Genomic DNA, 14271 nt, shown 5'->3' on the forward strand with positions numbered 1-14271 from the left:
AATAAATAAAAGTATAAATATGAATAAATAAATAATCACTCAACGTAGTCTTTTTAAAATTAATTAATTAATTTTTAAATTTTTACAGTGTTTCCTCCCCTCCCCTCCCACCTCTGGAAACCAACAAAGAAAGTTTCCTTCCATATATAAACCTTTCCTTGACTTTTTACAATAATGAACTAATACAATACTGGTCCTTCTGGGATTGACTTATTTCACTCCATATAATGTCCTACAGGTTCATCCACGTTCTTTGGTGTTTTGCAGTTTCTACATTGTTCTTTAGTGTTGCATAGTATTCTATTGTCAGCATAATCTTTTGCACCCTGCATTTTCCCCTAATAATGTTGGTGGCCTCTTCATAGCTATATTATTATTATTATATTATAGTTAGTGTATTTGCCAAATTTCTGGCAAAAACATGTGTTACTTGCATAGTACAAAGTCATAAAGAAAGAAACAGCATTTCTGAAGATAAATGCCAGAATTTTGCCAGCACTCAGATGGCTACGGTGAAGTTCGGTTTGTGCCTGTGTGAGAGCGGTCCTGGCCAGCGGCCAAGGCTGCTTGTGATTTATGCTGCCTCAGCCCTGCTCTTGGCTTTCGTGTGTCCGGGCTTTTGCTTAAGTTTGAGGCTTCTTATCTGTGAACCAATCTCTACGGCACTTTTGAAAAACTATTGTAATTTTTTATTTGGATATTATTTCAAAAAAGGTACAAGAATTGTGTAAGGAACTTGCCTGAACCCTTTATCCTCTCTCACCAGTTGTTTTCACATTGTCCCGCTGGATTCATTTTTTTTTTTTTTTTCCCCATTTGTTTTTACGAATTACTTGAGGATATGCTGAAGATATTGGGCTTCTTCAGGGGATAGTTTCTAAGAACACAGACATTCTCCTATAGAACCACAAGGCAATTAGCAAAATCTGGAAATTTAACATTGATACACTACTGTTATCTAGTTGAGAGTTGATATTAAAATGTCCTCGATTTCCCAGTAGTGTCCTTTATTGACCTCTCTCTCCACTCCAGGACCATGCATTGCATCTGGTTACCAATCTCTTTAAACCAGTGGCCATCAAGCCAACTTGGAGGCAGTCACCCTATGCGTCAGAGTAGAACTGTGCTCTGTGGGGTTTTCAATGGCTGATCTTTCAGAAGTAGATTGCCAGATCTTTCTTTTGAGGTGCCTCTGGGTGGATGCGAGTTGCCAACCTTTTGGTTAGCAGCTGAGTGCTTAACTCTTCACGCCACCCAAGGACTCTAGTCTCTTTAGTTTCTTTTCATCTGAGACAGCTCTTCAATCCTTTTTGTGTCTCTGTGTAGAAAGTTCACCGTTTGGGGTTTGTCTTGTACTTCCTCATTGTTAGACATAGGCCAGTGCTTTTTGTCAGGATACCAGTAAAGGGATGCTGTGTACTCCCTCCTCACTGCACCATTTTTTAGGACATACATGATGTTATTTTGCTCCCATACCAATGATACTGGGTTTGAAGATTGGTTTAAGTTGATATTCTCTGGGTTTCTCCATAGTAAAGGTATTATTCTGTATTTGTAATTAACACATAATTTTGGGAGAGATGTTCTGAGACTATGTGAGTATCAGAGTTCCTTATCAAATGTTCACCCACCGATTTTGGCATCACTCATGATTTTCTAATTCCATCATTCTTTCTATATTGATTAGTTGGCACCATAAGGAAGAACTGTCTCTTTCCCCCCATATCTTTCTTTATTATTTGTGTCAGTATGGATTCATGGATTGTCTTCTTATTGAATATGCCATAATCATTATCATTACTGCCTCAGATGCTCAATTTGCCTCAGAGTTGGTGATTGGGAGCCCAATCAACCTGGTACCTATGTCTCTATTTTTTTTTTTCTTCCGGTGCCTATGTCGTTTTGACACATTCCCGTGATCCTTTGAGCACTTTCTTGCTTTCTGGGGAAAAGCTGTTCCAGGCTCATGTTGTTACTTTCCCTGTCCCTGTTCTGGAATTAGACATTCCTCCAAGAAGCTCTGGTTCCTTTTGGAGGAAAATGGTATTCAGGAACCATGAACAGAGTCATTGGGTGCTCATTCCACAGTTGTTATTGCTTTTAGGTCCTCTCAGCAGACAGAGGCAGGAAGTATGTGTGTGCAATACACACACATCTATTATCTATCTATCTATCATCTGCCTGCTTGCTTGTCTTTCTGTTAGTCTATCTATCTATCTGTTTGCCTTTCTGTCATCTATCAGTCTATTTGTCTGTCTGTTTGCCTTTCTATCTATCAGTCTGTCTATATATTTAACATCTATCTATCTCTATTTATGTAATCTAATCTTTAAAATAATGAGTTCATACTGATTCCTCAATTCCAATATAATAACTCAAGACCTTCCAAAGCATTTTGCAGATGCTGGCCAAAAGGTTATAAGGAGAAGTTTCTGATTCCCTTCCTCCTTGCCTGCTGACAACCAGATATTCTTAGGAGTGAAAAAAAAAAACAGAAATTTTCATTATACTTAAAACAAAACAAAACTTTAGTAGCTTTATTGAGATGCAATTGATCTATAACAAACTGTAAATATTTAAAGTGCATAACATAAGTTTTGATGTATACATATATATACCTGAGATAATTATCACACAATCAATATAGTGAATGTATCTATTACCCCACAAAGGTTTTCTTATGTCCTTTTGCACTCCTCCCAGGCAACCATTGATCTGCTTTCTGTTGCTTTAGATTAGCTTTCACTTCTTAGAATTACATATAAATTGAAATATACAACATATGCTGCCTGGATTCTTTCCCTTAGCATAATTCCTTTCAGGCTCATCTGTGTTTTTGTGTGAATCAATAATTCATTTCTTATTCCATTATATGGGTAGTTTGTCTACCCATTCACAACCTTGCTTGCTGACAGCAAAGAGGACTTGAAGCAGTCAGTGGCAGAGATCAAAGACTGCAGCCATCAGAATGGGTTACACCTCAATATCAGGAGAACAAAAATCCTCACAACTGGACCAATAAGCAACATCATGATAAATGGAGAAATTATTGAAGTTGTCAAGGTTTTCATTATATTTGGATCCACAATCAATGCTCATAGGAGGAAGCAGCAATTAAGAAACCAAACCATGTCATTGAGCAAATCTTCTGCAAAAGACCTCTTTAAAGTGTTAAAGAGTAAAGATGTCAGTTTGAAGACTAAAGTGTGCCTGACATAAGCCATGGTATTTTCAATTGCCTTATATGCATGCAAAAGCTTGGCAATGAATAAAGAAGACCAAATAAGAATTGATGCCTTGAGAAAAGTTTATATATGGAAGGAAACTTTCTTTGTTGGTTACCAGGGGTGGGAGGAGAGAGGAGGGAACACTGCCAAATTTTTAAAAATGCATTGAACATGTCACTTTAGTTTTGTGTATTTCACTGTGCATAAATTATATTTCAATAAATTGTATTTTTATTTAAAAAAAATGATGCCTTGAATTATGGTGTTGGCAAAGAATATTGAATGTATCATGGACTGCCAGAAGAGTGAACAAATCTGTCTTGGAAGAAGTACAACCAGAATGCTCTTTAGAAGTGAGGATGGCAAGACTTTGTCTCACATACTTTGGACATGTTGTCAGGAAGGACTGGTTCTTGGAGAAGAACATCATGCTTGGTAAAGTAGAGGGTCAGTGGAAACAAGGAAGACCCTCAATGAGATGAATTGACACAGTGGCTGTAAGAATGGGTTAAAACACAGCAATGATGTGAGGATGGTGCAGGATTGGGCAGTGTTTTATTCTGCTGTATGTAGGGTTGCTATGAGTCACAACTGACTTGATGGTACCTAACAACAATAGTTGATGAACATTTGGGTTGTTTCCAGGTCTGGGTTTTACAAATAAAGCTACTAAGAGCCTTCATGTGCAAGCATTTGTGTGGACATATGTTTTCAGTTCTTTTGGGTAAATATTTAGGAGTAGAATGGTTGGATCATATGGTGAACATGTGTTTAAATTTCTAAGAAACTGCCAAATTCTTTTCCAAAGTGGTTGTGCCACATGTTATATTCTGAAAACCACTGTACTTTCAAAAAAGCAGGGTGAGTCATGATGTTATAGAAAGGAAGTCAACAGGTTAGGTTTGGATTTATGAAGGAGAATATTTTCTTCTACAACTTTGGGGTGTTGAGTTGGATGTGTTTTCCTTGGAAACACACTTGCTAGGGGTATAAAAGGAAATGCTCAGCTCTGCACAGAGCCCTTCTGTGAATGGAGTCAAGGTGTTATTCCTTTGGTTATTGAGGGGTGAGTTTTAAAGAGACACAAAACACAAAGCAACAGCAACAGAGATTTATTCAAGTTAGCTCCAAGGCTTTTTGCATTAGGGAATGTGACTCATCCTCTTCTTTGGAAAACAAGCCTAGGATTTCCTTTTCTTGCTGGAGTCTTAGGGTAGAGAAAAAAGTGCCCATCTTTCTGACCTATGCTTCCTGATGGAGCATGCAGGTTGGTGCTGGAGAGGGATGTCAGGCATAAGTGAGCACACTACAGGTACCCTGAGAAGGGCCCCTGTGCAATCAGATGGGCCAGAGCATTCTTAAGTCAATGACTGTCATTCTCTTAGTCTTTATCAAGTCCCTTAGTTCATGAAATTGTGGTGATGTGTTGAGGGGAGCATTCAGCATAACAGAACCTGACAGGGAAACTGACACAAGAGAAAAATGAGCTAATGTAAAAAGGACATCCTGGGAAAAACTTAAAAGCCTCAGTGGCCCTGTCACCGTTCCTCATCCATGGCTGGGAAAATAATAAATGAAAAGGGAAAATAATAAATAAATAAATAATAAAATAATAAATAAAAAGAAAATGGATCCTAAAATGAATTTGCTTTGTAAACTTTTGCCAATATCACAATAAAAATTAAAAAGAAAGAAAGAAAATGAATCCTAGAATCTGGTGATAGCCCGATTCAAAGAAGTGAATGACAGATTCAAATGACAGTTTCTTTTGTCTCTATATCAACAACCAAGATGATCTGAAATCTAGAATATTTGACTTGGTATTCATATAACATGGACTCTAACTCTTGCTTGGGATTTTTCTTTTTTTCATCACTATCAACAGATTTAATATTTAAGCTCCATCTCTTGGTGTTTGGTAGTTACTGTTCATTTGCAATCAAATCATCTTTTTTATTTTTGTCCTCTCTTCCAGGAGCAGGCTTGCATCTGACCCACCATGACACCCACAGAATTCACAGTGAGTACTGCCATGCTCCTCAGGCTCCCCCAAATTCACTCTTATCTTGCCTTTTTGGGGGTGTGAGAAGGAATCCATTGTGAGGGAAGGATTTCTCCATCTGGATTCCCAAGGTAGGATCTCTGTTGAGCAGTGCCAGGATTACAGGGTGGCCATTGCCCAGCACAGAGACATTTGTGTATATGAAGAGTCAGAGGGGCTGTGGGTGTATTGTGAAGACCAGAGGAAAATGCTATTAAATAAATTTTGTTAGTAGCTAAGCATTTTTCTTTTTTTTTTTAATTGTGATTTGGGTCAAAGTTTACAAAGCAAATTCACTTTCCATACAGCAGTTCACATACACCTTGTCTCATGACATTGATTACAATTTACCCCAATGCAACAGCTCCCCTCCCACTTCCTCCCCATAGTTACTTTTTCTTGTGTCCATCCCTCTATGCACTCCTGCCCCCTGAGCTGTCTCCCTGTGCATAAACAGCACTTCTTTCTCCCATGATTGTTTTCTCCAAGGAGTGTATCTACCTCAGGTAAATGTTCAACTCATATGGCTGTCTTTTGTTTGGCTGGAATCCATAAGGTGTAGGTTCAGTTCGAGACCTGAAGGGCAGCTAGGGACCATAGTCTCAGTGGTTCCACCAGGCTCCATCAGACCAGCAAACCTGGTCCCCCCTTTTTTTTCCCAAATGATTTTGAGTTTCATTCAACATTGTTCTCCCTCTCTATCCAGGATCTCCTACATAGATTCCCCTCCAAGTGGTTGACAGTGGTAGATGGGTACCATCTAGTTTTTCTAGTCTCATAGTCGTTTGGCTGTAGATCGCATGGTATACTAGTCGCAGTAGCTAAAGATTTTTATAGGAGCTCTTTTAACATGACCTTGCTGAATTCTATATACGTCTGTTTTGAAATTCAGGCAAAAGAGACAAAGAAGAATCCATTTCATTTGTTTTTAAAAGATTCACGATAAACACATTAGTTGCATTTCTCACATAACATTAAGAAGGCCTTACAGAAACACGTAATGACATATATTTCTGTGAAAGAGACTAAGAGCCTAACAAAAATTAGTGAGTAAAATCATTACCCAGGGAATCATTCACGACTTTACAATCAACACTAATCAATTGTAGAATTGAACCAAATCTTAGGCTTTTGTTATGTTCGTAACTGGCTTACAAAAATATCTGGGGGCTTGCTTTTCTTAAACAGAAAGTCTCTCAGTTTTACATATAGATCATTGAAATCAAGCCTTCTTAGTGGAGCTAACAAACTCTCCTTCATTGTACACTGTTGGTTTGTTTATATGATCTGTGGAGAGTAGCAGTTGAAATAGTTTATGTCAAATAAATTCATGCTACTCTAATGATTCTTTGTTGTTGCTGTTGTTAGGTGCCATCAAGTTGATTCCGACTCATAGCGACCGTACGTCCAACAGAATGAAACACTGCCCAGTCCTGCACCTTCCTCACAGTCCCTGCTGTGCTTGAGCCCACCATTGTAGTCTCATGTCAATCCATCTTGTTGAGGGTCTTCCCCTTTTTCTCTGACTCTCCACTTTACCAAGCATGACATCCTTCTCCAGGGACTGGTCCCTTCTGAGCTCATGACCAAAGTAGGTGAGATGAAGTCTGGCCATTCTTGCTTCTAAGGAGCATTTGGCTGCACTTCTTCCAGAATACATTTGTTCATTTCTGGCAGTCCATGGTTCTTTAACATTACATATTTATAGGTACATACTTGCATATAAATAAGTAGTTTTTTTTTTTTAAGGTAATTTTGTCCTATGAGGTAGGTTGCCTTCCCCCCCCCCCCACCGCCGGACAGGAATTAGATCCTTAGGTCTCTTGCCTCCCAGCTGCCCGCTTCCTGCAGTTAGAACACGCCTTTCCATCACTGATGCTGTGATAGCGCCAGGTCAGGGTGGCAGAGCCAGTGCTGCTTCTGAGCCTAATGGTCATTCAATTTCATTTGGGATCTTGGAAAAGACCTTAACTCTTTCATCTTTGAAACACACACTGAGCTCTGTAAGACAGGCTCAGATAAGAGGCAACTTCACCCCAGCAATGACCTTCTGTGCTCAAAGGTATCTAGAATAATCTAAGTGGGAAGAAGAAGGGACATGTGTGGGCCTGATTCCCAGTGTGGGTGGATAATAACAGGTGCATCCCTCCCCTCCTCTCCTCTCTTCCCTCTTCCCCCTTCTTCTTTACTCTCCCCTTTCTTTTCCCATCTTCCTCTCTCGAAGGTGAGGGGTTGGAGCTGCACTCAGGGCCAGCTTTAGTACCCTTGAAACACCAGGCTTCCTGTCATCCCTGTGTGCCTCATCCCTGCCCCATCCAAAGGCTTGACTTGGGCTAAGATCTGGCAAGTAGAGGCCTGTTAAACTTTTTAATATCTTGGTCCATTTCTCTTTCTATTGTCAACTCTAATGGTTTCCTTCGGAAGTTGCTTCCTTGCTTATAATGCATAAATTGTTCAGTAACTATTTGTTCAGTGAGTGAATACATTTCAATATTTTATTGCCCATAGATGAGAAGTAGCGAATGTACGTTTCCCAAGCCTGGGATGAACATGCCATCTTCTTAATCCAGACAGATAGCTGAATTTTCAACAAAACACTGCTCTCACAAAGCATCAGCTCCTGTCTACGCTAACAAATGGTCACTCCTCATAGCCAAAGAAGAAACAAGCTCTATTTTATTCTTTTGCTAATAGGGGATTCTAGGTTGCTAACAGCGGTGGTACAAATGGTTCACACACTTGGCTGCTAACTGAAAGGTTGGCAGCTTGAGTCCACCCAGAAGTGTCTTGGAAGGAAGGCCTATGTTCTACTTGGAAAAAATCAGCCATTGAAAACCTTCTGGAGCACAATTCCATTCTGACACACATGGGTCTCCATGAGTTAGAATCAACTCTATGGCAACTGATCGCTTAGAAGTTGTCCCTCTGTGTCAAGTGTGTCCTTTCTTGGATCCCTTCCCTTCCTCTTTCTCTCTTCTTTTTCCTCCTCATTACATTGTCCATGAAACTGCCTGCCATGGGGGGAGCACTGGTTTGACAGGCCCATGGAGCAGGCACCTCCCCTCTGTGAGAACCTCTGGGCCCTCACTGTGAGAGGGGATGCTGTCAGTCTCTGGGCTTGGCTCAGGCTCATAGGAAAGTCTATCAGAGCTATTTGGAAAACAACAACACCGTTTTAAAAAGCTTGACAAAAGCTGAGTTTCATGCTAAATCATTGTGCTCAGCCACAGTTGACATCTGCCCATCTGCTTGGCTTTATGGACTTTACTCCACAGCGTCATCCTCCCAGCCTCTAATGCTTTTGGACTCCTGTTTGTTGGTCTCTGTGCTCTCCTTAGTCTTTCCTCCACCCCAAAGCTCTTCCTTTCACTCAAAGTCTACTCAGAGATGACCTCTTCTGGAGTTACCTTCCTGGGGACCTCTGAGCCTGGAGTCCCAGGCCATGACTTTGTGAGGCTCCCATGTCGACAGAATTCTCCCAGTGTCTTCACCAAGATATGTGTTGCCATGAGATCTGTCCACCCAAGAGACTGAGTTTCCAGACAACAACCAAACCCAGAAGGGAACTCTTTAAACATAAACTGGGGACTAGTTGGGCTTAAGGAGCAATTATATGTACAATGGGAGAGGGGTTTTTCTCAGTGGGCCATTTCAGGCTACTTTCCCTGAAGACCCATCTCCAGGATCCTGCCTCCTGGGGTCTTTCTTTTTGTGGCAGGACCATCCCTTGGTCATTCTTAGGATGAGCTTCAGAATTCAGGAGACAACAGCTTCCTGATATCTACTGCCCTTTATCAGGGAATCAGGGAACTTAGTGTCCTCTGATATCTTGATAAGCACTCCACCAACACACACACAACAGGTCCCATGTTCACATAAGTTTGGGAAATTTTTTCCCCCTTAATTTATATATATATTTGTTGTTGTTATGTGCCGTTGAGTCGGACCCAACTCATAGTGACCCCTCCTTGGGTTTCCGAAGCAGTATCACTACAGAAGTAGATTGCCCCATCTTCTTTCCGAGGAGTGGCTGGTGGGTTTGAACCGCCAGCCTTCTGGTTAGCAGTCAAGTGCCTTAGGCACTACACTACCAGAGCTCCTATATATATATATATAGTGATTTGGCTGAAAATTTACAGAGCAAATTCACTTTCCATACAGCAGTTCACATACACTTTGTCTCATGACATTGACCACAATTCACCACAATGCAATAGCTCCCCTCCCACTTCCTCCCAACAGTCACCTCTTCCCTATGTACATCGCTCCATGCACCCCTGCCCCCTGAGCTGTCTTCTTGTGCATAAACAGCCCTTCTTTCTCCCATGATTGTTCTCTCCAAGAAGTGTATTAATGTTCAACTCCTATGCCTGTCTTTTGCTTGACTGGAAGCCACAGGTGTGGGTTCAATTCTAGACCTGAAGGGCAGCTAGGGGCCATAATCTCAGTGGTTCCACCAGGCTCTATCAGACCAGCAAACCTGGTCCCCCACCCCTTTTTTCTTTCCAAATGCTTTTGAGTTTTGTTCCACATTGTTCTCCCTCTCTATCCAGGGTCTCCTACATAGATATCCCTCTGAGTGGTTGACATTGGTAGCTGGGCACCATCTAGTTCTTCTGGTCTCATAGTCATATAGGCTGTGGATCACATGGTATACTGGTCATTAGGACTAATTGTTTCCATGAATCTTTGGTTTTCTTCATTCTTTTTGTGCTGGACGAGGAGAGACCCATCGTTGCATCTATATGGCTGCTAAGTTTGGGAAATTTTTAAAGAAAAACTAGCAGATTCTGAAGGACTTCTCATAGCCTTTACTGTGCTAATGTGCAGTTAAAATAAAATGAGTTACACATGGCTTTTCAGAGTCTTTAATACGCTCATGAGGATTGTGAACTTCAAAGAAGGAGATATAATATGCAGACATTCTCCATCCAAAACATGGCCTCATATACTAGAAGCAGGTGGAAATGATAAAGTATATAGACAAAGAGAGAAGTCTCTGAGCAGCATGAACATTTAAGTGCTGGAGTACTAGCCAAAAGGTTGGCAGTTCAAACCCATGTAGAGCTGCCTTGGAAGACAGGACTGGCAATCTGCTTCCAAAAGGTTATCTGCTTGAAAATCCTATGGAGCAGTTCTAATCTGCACACATGGGGTCGCTATAAATCAGAACCGACTTCATGGCAACTAACAACAACACAACATAGACAGGGAGAACACAGCTAGTAGAAGACTCACAGAGAATATTTTATTATTTCAATAGAATATTTAAGTATATCAACTATTATTTATACTTATTTGATAGTATTACGTATTTAATATTTAAAATAAAAGTCTATTGTGGATTTGGAGTAACTTGCAGTTCAAATGAATGCAGATTAGTTTTACAACTGTCAGATATGCCTGAGGAAAAAAAAGGTAGAGATAGGATTTGGAAAGGACTGTCCTTTGGCCCTGGGGGAAGAGAAGGAGACCTGGTGGTACCTGGTAGAATTTGGGAGCCCTCATGAGAGCCTTGGGTTGAGGACTGGTGGGAAAATGCAAGTGTCTGAGGGTCTGTGGGTGGAGGCTTTGGGACCAGACAGATGCAGGACTGACTCACGCCTCCATCCCTGCATCCCTTCTCCTCCCATCTCTCTCCATCCCAGATTATGACTCAGTCATATGCTCATGTCTCAGGGTCCTCCTCTCCGGCCTTTATTTCCTCTTCCCCTAGCAGTAGTTCTGGGATGGCTTCTGGGGTTCTGATGGCTTCATGGCCAGGAACCCATGGAAACTTAATAAGAGGTGTGTGTGTTTGCATATGTATATGTGTGCATATGAATTGTGTGAGTGTGGGTGCATGCATTTGTACCCATGTGTGGAAACTCTGGTGGCATAGTGCCTAAGGCCAACCAGAGGTCTGGAGGTTTGGTTCAAACCCACCAGCCACTCCTCAGAAGGAAAGTTAGGCAATCTACTTCCATAGAGATACCACCCTAGAAACCCAAGGAGGGGTCGCTATACGTTGGGACCAACTCGAAAGCAGTGAGCTTGTTTTTTTTTTTTTCAATCCCTCTTGTCAGAGCTGTCATTATTATTCAATTACAGTGATGCTTTGAATCACATGTTTTCATCTGCCTGTGTTACAAGCACACACTATTGTTTTCATTGCTGCCCGTGTTTTTGTCAAATTTTCTGGTGTTTTAGCTCCAATATTGTGGGTTAGTATATTTGTGAACCCATATCAATAACTTTCTTGAGAATGAAGTAGTGATTAAAGGAAAAGAATGAGAAAAATCAAAGAAGACCTCAGCTCAGTTACTAATGATGTAATTCAATGTAGAGAGATTTTATAAAAACAGTTTTGTTGTTAACATTCACAGAATCTAAGAAATATTACACTTAATCAATTTATAACTATACTTATCACATATTGTTCTATGTTTGAAATTGATAATAAATATTTCTAAGGGTTCATTAATAGGCTGAAACATTGCAATGATTGTGAGGATGGTGCAGGACTGGGCAGTGTTTCATTCTGTTGTGGTCAGGGTTGCTATAAATTAGAATCGACTTAATGGTACCTAACAACAACAAACAAGGATCCTGTATGGTCTGGCATGGGAAGAGGTCATGGGGTAACACCATGAGTGATTGTACTCAGTGACACCAATCCTAGTTGACACCACTATTTTTTAGCATCTAGCATAGTACCTGGCACATAATATGTTCTCAAAAACTTTTCTTGAATAAATATTCTACAACCAAAGCATATACTGCCAGAATCCCTGCTTCTTAGGCATATATTTCTTTTGTCTTATCATAGACTTGGTGTTGGAAGGGTCAAATGGTCCATGCCTCTACTATCAGACAGAACCTCAAAAAGATTGTCCCTGACCTAATGTTGTCTTTTGTCCCCTTGCAGACCTTTATCCCTAATATGCCTGATGAGTACAACGACGAATCCACGCCTTCCATGCAGGACTTCATGAACTTAACGGACCTACTCTGCAAGAAAAACAATGTCCGGCAGTTTGCAAGCCATTTCCTGCCACCCGTGTACTGGCTCATATTCATTGCGGGGGCTGTGGGGAACAGTCTGGTCATCCTTGTCTACTGGTACTGCACAAGAGTGAAGACCATGACTGACATGTTTCTTTTGAATTTGGCAATTGCTGACCTTCTCTTTCTTGTCACTCTTCCCTTCTGGGCCATTGCTGCTGCTGACCAGTGGAGATTCCAGACCTTCATGTGCAAAGTGGTCAATGCCACGTACAAGATGAACTTCTACAGCTGCATGTTGCTGATCATGTGCATCAGTGTGGACAGGTACATAGCCATTGCCCAGGCTATGAAGGCACAGAACTGGAGGCAGAAAAGGCTTCTGTACAGCAAAATGGTTTGTGTCACCATCTGGATGATGGCAGCTGTGCTCTGCATCCCAGAAATCCTGTATAGCCAAGTGAAGGGGGACGATGACATCACCATCTGCACCATGGTTTACCCTAGTGATGTGACCACCAAAGTGAAGTCAGTTGTCCTGACCCTGAATGTCATTGTGGGGTTCTTTCTTCCCCTTGTGGTCATAGCTTGTTGCTACACCATCATCATTCACACCCTGCTCCAAGCCAAGAAGTCATCCAAGCACAAGGCCTTAAGGGTGACCATCACAGTCCTTACTGCCTTCGGTTTATCTCAGTTCCCCTACAACTGCATCCTGCTGGTGCAGACCATCGATGCCTACACCATATTCAATTCCAACTGTGCCATGTCCATCACCATTGATATCTGCTTCCAGGTCACTCAGACCATTGCCTTTTTCCACAGTTGCCTGAACCCTGTACTGTATGTTTTCGTGGGTGAGAGATTTCGCCGTGATCTCATGAAAACCCTGAGGAACTTGGGTTGCATCAGCCAGGCTCAGTGGGTTTCATTCACAAGGAGAGAGGGAAGCCTGAAGCTGTCATCTGTGTTGCTTGAGACAACCTCGGGGGCTCTCTCCATCTGAGGGACCTTCTCTGAGATGGATGGTCCTTTGGGAAGTAATAAGAAACAAAGGTGCAGCTTCCCTACTGAGAGACCAGAAAGAAACTGAAGAAAGAAAATGAGAAAAATAAAAACTCAGAAAAGGAGACATCTGAATGACATTACTAGTTTTAGTCAGATTTTGCCACAGCAGAATTTTCAAAGCTGATTGGCTACCCTAGTAGACTGTTGTGTGGCTCTTGACTGTAATACCTATGATGTTTGAGGAGGGCTAATGGAGAGCACCGTAGACCACCCTGGCTTTGCTCCTCACTTGAGCACTCATACATTTGTCTTATAGATGAAGTGCTTAACTGTCTCAGTTGCCTGGGAAACATTGTGGCTTCAGTTCTTACACCATCTCTAAAATGAAACACAAGAGCACTGGCCATGCCATATTCCACAGAAGCAGGTTGCATGGAGACTGCCATCTTTGGGGAATTTCTACCCTAGTGTGGGGACCTGATACCCATGCCAGATTTTATGGATTCTTGACCCAGGGTCTCAGATGTAGTTCTCCTTTGTGTCTTTGATCTATTCTGGGCCAGTGAGGGTCCTTGTTCCTACTTTGGAATTATCTACAGGGCTGACCATGCCAAGTCACCTGATCCTGTTGGCTCCCAACCCATTTCTGCATCCTGTTGGAGGTTCTGAGATTCCATATCTGCTGCAGGTTGATATGGGTGCAGATTTAGCTTGTCTCCTGGTGTCCTCACAGTGAGTGTCATAGCACATGGAGAGAGAATAATGACTATGTTGGTGGGAACAAGCTCTGGCTCTGTTCTGGGCTGACTCTGTGAAACTGCACTATTGCTGGCCCACTGTGTCTGCTCCCTTATGAAATGGGTTGGTCCTAGTCAGCCTCTTCTTTCTGGAGCTGCTTGAAGGATATTTGCCTCCATGCTTCCTCCATTTTTTTTTTTTTCCACTCTGTAGCGCTAACATTTTCAAAAGCTTTCAAATCAGAGATTAGGTGAAAGAAAGTAATATAATTCA

The 14271-nt window shown here is 41.6% G+C and overlaps 1 protein-coding gene across 1 annotated transcript; it reads left to right on the top strand.

The window, feature by feature from the left end:
- The first annotated feature begins 5226 nt into the window (after positions 1-5226).
- On the top strand, positions 5227-13258 carry CCR9 (C-C motif chemokine receptor 9). Its single transcript, XM_007951738.2, has 2 exons — positions 5227-5247; positions 12176-13258. Exons 1-2 carry the CDS (start codon positions 5227-5229, stop codon positions 13256-13258), a joined length of 1104 nt encoding a protein of 367 aa, XP_007949929.1.
- Positions 13259-14271: the final 1013 nt, after the last annotated feature.

Source organism: Orycteropus afer, unplaced genomic scaffold (genome assembly GCF_000298275.1).
Source record: "Orycteropus afer afer isolate SDZICR_OR568_19922 unplaced genomic scaffold, OryAfe1.0 scaffold00311, whole genome shotgun sequence".
Taxonomy (NCBI): Eukaryota; Metazoa; Chordata; class Mammalia; order Tubulidentata; family Orycteropodidae; genus Orycteropus; species Orycteropus afer.

Bases quoted from the DNA above. Each gene is read 5' to 3' on its own strand.
- CCR9 (XM_007951738.2), top strand. From the start codon at position 5,227: ATGACACCCACAGAATTCACA. The intron at 5,248-12,175 runs GTGAGTACTGCC...GTCCCCTTGCAG, and splicing joins TGACACCCACAGAATTCACA to ACCTTTATCCCTAATATGCC.